The 7500-nt window shown below is 43.6% G+C and overlaps 1 protein-coding gene across 2 annotated transcripts in view; it reads right to left on the bottom strand.

The window, feature by feature from the left end:
- The window catches only part of LOC138950695 (uncharacterized), a 20406-nt gene that overhangs the window by 3333 nt on the left and 9573 nt on the right, over positions 1-7500 (bottom strand). The window contains exons 3-7 of one of the 2 annotated variants that reach the window (XM_070322411.1): positions 5931-6094; positions 4822-5352; positions 4306-4496; positions 3751-3933; positions 1-2852 (exon numbers count right to left, since the gene is read on the bottom strand). The exon at positions 1-2852 is cut by the window's left edge and continues 3333 nt beyond it. In XM_070322411.1, the coding sequence (XP_070178512.1) occupies positions 2395-2852; positions 3751-3933; positions 4306-4496; positions 4822-5352; positions 5931-6094 (1527 nt within the window). In that variant the 3' untranslated portion in view covers positions 1-2394. The remainder of the gene's footprint in view (positions 2853-3750; positions 3934-4305; positions 4497-4821; positions 5353-5930; positions 6095-7500) is intronic. The other variant, XM_070322412.1, reaches the window with a different exon arrangement.

Here is a 7500-nt window from a genome sequence, read left to right as displayed (position 1 = left end):
TAAAGACATAATCACATCTGCGGCCTCTGGTCAAAATCCTTCCGATAAGAAACCATCGTCATCTCAGATATTTGGCTACCAAGGGTTCAACAGTCGATCCCTTGTCAAGATCTCACCGAAAAGGATCCCTCGGCATATCAAAAATCGACTACAAAGGACCGAGCAGATTCTGAACGTCACATGAACCCTGTCAACCCCCCCCCTCCCTCCCTATAAGAGCACCTTTTAACTTCTATAATAAATCTTCCAGCGTTGGCAATCTTGATATCTTGATGGTGTCCAGTCTTAGATGTCGGGTGTGGTGATACTATTCATCTTTACCACTGGTGATGGGGTCTAGTGTTGGATATGAGGTGTGGTAATACTACTCATCTTTACCACTGGTGATGGGGTCTCTTGTTGGATATGAGGTGTGGTAGTGTGGTAATACTACTCATCTTTACCACTGGTGATGGGGTCTCTTGTTGGATATGAGGTGTGGTAGTGTGGTGATACTACTCATCTTTACCTCTGGTGATGGGGTCTAGTGTTGGATATGAGGTGCGGTAAAACTACTCATCTTTACCACTGGTGATGGGGTCTAGTGTTGGATATGAGGTGTGGTAGTGTGGTGATACTACTCATCTTTACCACTGGTGATGGGGTCTGGTGTTGGATATGAGGTGTGGTAGTGTGGTAATACTACTCATCTTTACCACTGGTGATGGGGTCTAGTGTTGGATATGAGGTGTGGTAGTGCGGTAATACTACTCATCTTTACCACTGGTGATGGGGTCTAGTGTTGGATATGAGGTGTGGTAGTGCGGTAATACTACTCATCTTTACCACTGGTGATGGGGTCTAGTGTTGGATATGAGGTGTGGTAGTGCGGTAATACTACTCATCTTTACCACTGGTGATGGGGTCTAGTGTTGGATATGAGGTGTGGTAGTGCGGTAATACTACTCATCTTTACCACTGGTGATGGGGTCTATTGTTGGATTTGAGGTGTGGTAGTGCGGTAATACTACTCATCTTTACCACTGGTGATGGGGTCTATTGTTGGATATGAGGTGTGGTAGTGTGGTGATACTTCTCATCTTTACCACTGGTGATGGGGTCTAGTGTTGGATATGAGGTGTGGTAGTGCGGTAATACTACTCATCTTTACCACTGGTGATGGGGTCTATTGTTGGATTTGAGGTGTGGTAGTGCGGTAATACTACTCATCTTTACCACTGGTGATGGGGTCTATTGTTGGATATGAGGTGTGGTAGTGTGGTGATACTTCTCATCTTTACCACTGGTGATGGGGTCTAGTGTTGGATATGAGGTGTGGTAGTGCGGTAATACTACTCATCTTTACCACTGGTGATGGGGTCTATTGTTGGATTTGAGGTGTGGTAGTGCGGTAATACTACTCATCTTTACCACTGGTGATGGGGTCTATTGTTGGATATGAGGTGTGGTAGTGTGGTGATACTTCTCATCTTTACCACTGGTGATGGGGTCTAGTGTTGGATATGAGGTGTGGTAGTGTGGTGATACTTCTCATCTTTACCACTGGTGATGGGGTCTAGTGTTGGATATGAGGTGTGGTAGTGTGGTAATACTACTCATCTTTACCACTGGTGATGGGGTCTATTGTTGGATATGAGGTGTGGTACTGTGGTAATACTACTCATCTTTACCACTGGTGATGGGGTCTATTGTTGGATATGAGGTGTGATAGTGTGGTGATACTACTCATCTTTACCACTGGTGATGGGGTCTAGTGTTGGATATGAGGTGTGGTAGTGTGGTGATACTTCTCATCTTTACCACTGGTGATGGGGTCTAGTGTTGGATATGAGGTGTGGTAGTGTGGTGATACTACTCATCTTTACCAATGGTGATGGGGTCTAGTGTTGGATATGAGGTGTGGTAGTGTGGTAATACTACTCATCTTTACCACTGGTGATGGGGTCTAGTGTTGGATATGGGGTGTGGTAGTGTGGTGATACTACTCATCTTTACCACTGGTGATGGGGTCTATTGTTGGATATGAGGTGTGGTAGTGTGGTGATACTACTCATCTTTACCACTGGTGATGGGGTCTCTTGTTGGATATGAGGTGTGGTATTTTGGTGATACTATTCATCTTTACCACTGGTGATGGGGTCTAGTGTTGGATGTGAGATGTGGTAGTGTGGTGATACTACTCATCTTTACTACTGGTGATAGGGTCTCTTGTTGGATGTGAGATGTGGTATTGTGGTGATACTACTCATCTTTACCACTGGTTGGATGTGAGGTGTGATAGTGTGGTAAAACTACTCATCTTTACCTCTGGTGATGGGGTCTAGTGTTGGATATGAGGTGCGGTAAAACTTCTCATCTTCCGTAATGACAATGGCCGGGACCTAGTGTTAGATGTCAGGTGTGACAATCCGGGTACATAATGTGTTTACCGGTTTTGGGGTCTATTGCTGGTTGATGCTGATATCTACGAGGAGGCTGGTCTAGGGGTTTGACATGGATCAGCTTGGATGTGGACCGTGACATCGAGCACAGACGAGCCCAGTCTAGATCGTAGTACACGGGCTGTGCAGTCTCCACATAAACCACGATCTTCCTTTCCAAGCCTTGGACAAAACGTGAGCCTGCCGCTACAATTTCGTCAGGCCCTGACATGGTAGCCACGGCTCCAACAGCATCAGCATCTCCCGTTTCCAGCACAGTGACTGGAAAACCAGAATGTCTCAGACCTCGTATGAGACTGCTGGCTTCTCGGGCTGTCCTACCTGTAGTTTCCTCACGGAAGTAACTGTCCCAGGTGAGGACAATGACATCTCTGCAACGTGGGGGTTGTGGGTTGTTTCCGGCTACCCGACCTGTGAGGAAAAGTAGCACAAATAAATAATATGTTACATGTGACTGCCGTTCGTCTTTGTGCTTTATCAATAGACCTCCTGTGGAATTGCCCAACGAACTGGCTGAATTATTTTACATTCAAATGTGATGCTCAAGCTAGGACGTCATTTAACTTAACAGCGGCACGGTTGGCCTAGTGGTAAGGCGTCCGCCCCTCGATCGGGAGGTCGTGGGTTCGAACCCCGGCCGGGTCATACCTAAGACTTTAAAATTGGCAATCTGGTGGCTGCTCCGCCTGGCGTCTGGCATTATGGGGTTAGTGCTAGGACTGGTTGGTCCGGTGTCAGAATAATGTGACTGGGTGAGACATGAAACCTGTGCTGCGACTTCTGTCTTGTATGTGGCGCACGTTATATGTCAAAGCAGCACCGCCCTGATATGGCCCTTCGTGGTCGGCTGGGCGTTAAGCAAACAAACAAACAAACAAAAAATTTAACTTAACAGGCTATAACTTTCCTCGATTGTGTGCGTGTGAAAATGACCCTTTTACTGCAAGGAAGTGGTTGACGATGACAAGATTGCGTTGGACAATGATTCTATGATGCTCAAAGTACCTGAACATGCTGAGAACCCAAACACGTTTTTGGACAACAATTTTGTGACATCTCTGGGAAACCGCATCATTGTTACAAAAAGTTCAGTTCCAACTTATATACCTCGTCTGCCAACGTCTAAAAAAAACCCACCGCATTATTGTTACAAAAAGATCAGTTCCAATTTCTATACCTTGTCTGTCAACGTCTCTAAAAAAACCGCATCATTGTTACAAAAAGTTCAGTTCCAACTTATATACCTTGTCTGCCAACGTCTCTAAAAAACGCACCATTGTTACACAAAGTTCAGTTCCAACTTACATACCTCGTCTGCCAACGTGAAGAGTGTTTAGAATTTCAGCTACTTTTTGTCCGCACTTAAAGCAGTCATGCGGGTCCTTGACGTCGTCATGTTCTTTTCCTTGGTGGAGCACCACGTCGGGTTCTGGACCATACGCAGGCAGTGGGACGCTGGATGCTTCATAGCCGTGGACATCTTTCCCTTCACCTATGGTAGCGATGAAGAAGACAAGAAATATAACTCTTGTGTTATGGAAAGAGCTGCAGTTTACAGATATGCATACTGAAATATTTTATTTATTTTTATCATCCGCGATCTTTTACAATGCATTGCCAAGCCTTAAAAAAAAAGTCTCATATTTTTCAACAAACAGTTTTGAAATGTGTTACTTAAAGTGCCCATCTTCTTCAAAAAACGTGTCCAAGCATTGTGTTCACCCTGCTTATTTCAAAAATTCACCAAACATCTATTACAGCTCGGATATCTCCAAAATTCATATTATGAAAAGACCATTGACCATTTCTGCACTTGTTTTAAAAACGTTTACTTGAAGAAAAAAAATTGGTTGGTCCAGACTACCTATGGCGCGATGTTGCATCACGTGGCGAGTGATTGACGGCGGTGTTCTCAGGGCAGTTTTCAGCACGACCTCCTTGAAGTCAGGCGGTTTCAACTTGTGGTACATGCCAGCCGCCCACAGATGCAAGCCTTCCCCTACACGCTCCTGAAGTCTGGTGCAGAACTCAGTAAAGTTCTTCTCACTGTAACTACTGAAACATTAAAGAAAATAAATGCACAAAGGTAACTATTCAGAAGAGTATTCATAATGGAGCCTCAATAAAGCATCACATGTTTGATCAAATAGGAGCTATCGAGTCCCCATCGCGGCTGGTTAACCTAAGCTACGGGATTGGTTTAAATTTAAATTTGGTACTAAAACCGTTAATTTTGATATGCTGACTGTTTGTAAATGATTAGAGTTGTTTCAAAATGTGTATCGGCATTCGTCTGCCGGCTCAATGGTAGTCTACGGTTTACAGGGAAAAGAAGCATTCCCTTTTAAATGTAGTGATATAGAAGACTGATAGGACTGACCCCGTGAAAACATCACATGCTTCGTCCACAATAACGAAGAGTTCTCCTGCTGATTCTAATTTAGCAAGTTCTTCCACGGCAGGCTTCATTTGTATAGGCAGGTCAAATATGTGCAGGTGAACCCAGGGATTCTCAGCTGGTTCTGCTATTCCGTTTTCTTGACCACTGTCGGTTTGTTTCGTCATCTCCTTCAACTGTTGATTGATCATGTGTGACGCCGCCATGTTGCCTTCCCTAGTGCTCACGACATGCACGGGTTTGCGTTTCTCCTGGATCCAGGCCAGAGCTCTCAGAATCAGAATCAAAGATTTCCCTGTACCAGGAGGACCACAAAGGTAGACCAGGGGCTCTGATGCTTCCTTGTGTAATACATCTAGCTGTGTAGGATGGAGAACAATATCAGCTGGGGCAAATCTGTTGGCAGTTTCCACCACTCCTTCCCCCGGTGTGCGGACAACTGGTCTGTGGGCTTTGGCCAGGCAAGGCACTGTTGAACAAGGCACAGTGACTGTGGTTGCTGGACCTCCAAACCTGAACAGGGAAAGATATCAGAAATAAATGGGTTAAATATAAAAGTAGCAACAAAGTCAAGTAGCAACACAGTCAAAAAAAGCACAGAGAAGAAGAGAGTGGTATACCATGAAACCAGACATAAACAAACTGTTTAGGTTGTCTAAGATTTTAAGTACAAGGCACAACAGATTCAAAATAATTTATATTATCATTGTCTGGGGAATTAAATGAGACCGTTGCTTATTTTCTACTCCAATCTGCACACAGATATTTATCCGATGTGAGAGGATGATTTAAAATTGTTCCAGCTATGTTTTCTGCTCCTAATTAAGCTACAACAGTACAGCAAGTCATGACAGAGGTTTGTTAAAAAAATAATGAAATAGCGGTACAGCTGTACTAGCAAATAAACGATAAGTGCACACATAAACACACACACGTGGACACACACACACACACACACACACACACACACACACACGATCACACACACACACATACAAAACACACACACACACACACACACACACACACACACACACACACACACACTAACACTAACACACTAACACACACTAACACTAACACAAACGTACCTAGCCACAAGGTCCAAATAAAGGTCATCTGTCATGGCAGAATCTGGTCCATCCAATTCGATACACTGTTGCCACCAGTCAGTAAGTTTGTTGACATTATCAGATGTAAAACACTTTGGGATTGGGTCCCTGGTTTTGTCGATGTCAAGACTGCCGCAGAGTCGCTGATGGAGAGAATAATGAGAATATCAAGAGGCAAAGCCTACAAGGATCACCTACAGGGTTACGCAAACAAATGCAACCCATACAAATAATAATACCTTCTGCATCTGTTCAACGAACTACTTCATATTTTGTTGTACATGAAGTTCAGTTTATGCATGATCATATCACACATTTTCCAATGTTTAGGTTAAGTGGTCTGATTTTGGTGCTCTTTCGAAACAAATATTCAAATTCAGGAATCGGCTGAAAATTAAGAGGTTTGACATTGAGCGGTAAAAACACTCGCGCTATTTAACCCTCCAGATTGGCTATTATTTTGTTCAGCAATGATCTAGGGTGTTTGTAGTATAATTGGACCTTCAGATATTCCCAAAGGTAAACATCTGGAAGGTTTAAATCGGGTGAGAGTGGGTACTGGACTGGGTGGCCGAGTGGTAACGCACTTGCGCTCGGAAGCGAGAGGTTGCGAGTTCGACCCTGGGTCAGGGCGTTCGCAATTTTCTCCCCCCTTTCCTAACCTAGGTGGTGGGTTCAAGTGCTAGTCTTTCGGATGAGACGAAAAACCGAGGTCCCTTCGTGTACACTACATTGGGGTGTGCACGTTAAAGATCCCACGATTGACAAAAGGGTCTTTCCTGGCAAAATTGTATAGGCATAGATAAAAATGTCCACCAAAATACCCGTGTGAATTGGAATAATAGGCCGTGAAAAGTAAGATATGCGCCGAAATGGCTGCGATCTGCTGGCCGATGTGAATGCGTGATGTATTGTGTATACAAATTCCATCTTACACGGCATAAATAAATCCCTGTGCCTTGAATATGTGCGCGATATAAATTGCATAAAATAAAAAAATAAAAATAAAAAAATAAATAAATCCCTGCGCTTAGAACTGTACCCACGGAATACGCGCGATATAATGGTTGGTTTTTGGGGTTTAATGTCTCTTCAGCAGATGCTAGCTGCTATTCGAGACCGGCGCGATATAATCCTCATATTGATTGATTGATTGATACTGGTTAATGTCAAACCTCCTACTTTTCAGCCGATTCCTGAATTTGAGTATGTTTTTCGAAAGAGCACAGAAATCAGACCACTTGAACTATATATTGCAAACTTTGTGATATGATCATGCATAAGCTGAAATTAATGTACATCAAATATGAAGCAGTTTGTTGAACAGATGCAGAAGTTATGATCATTTTTATGGGTTGAATTTTTTTGTGGTCACCCTGTATGTAAAGCAGCTAGTGTATCAATCAAATGTTATCACTACTGTAACAACTATATTGTCTTTTCTATGGTACCTACATACACACACTCTTTATTTTTTTCCGTCTTTACACCTGTTCCTTTGTCCCGTTGTGCTCTCACACCAACCACCTCTGAATTTCGTTCCGCTGTC

The sequence above is a fragment of the Littorina saxatilis genome, linkage group LG16 (assembly GCF_037325665.1).
Source record: "Littorina saxatilis isolate snail1 linkage group LG16, US_GU_Lsax_2.0, whole genome shotgun sequence".
Classification (NCBI taxonomy): Eukaryota; Metazoa; Mollusca; class Gastropoda; order Littorinimorpha; family Littorinidae; genus Littorina; species Littorina saxatilis.
The sequence above is the reverse complement of the archived record's forward strand: the minus strand, read 5'-3'. Positions and strand labels throughout refer to the sequence as shown.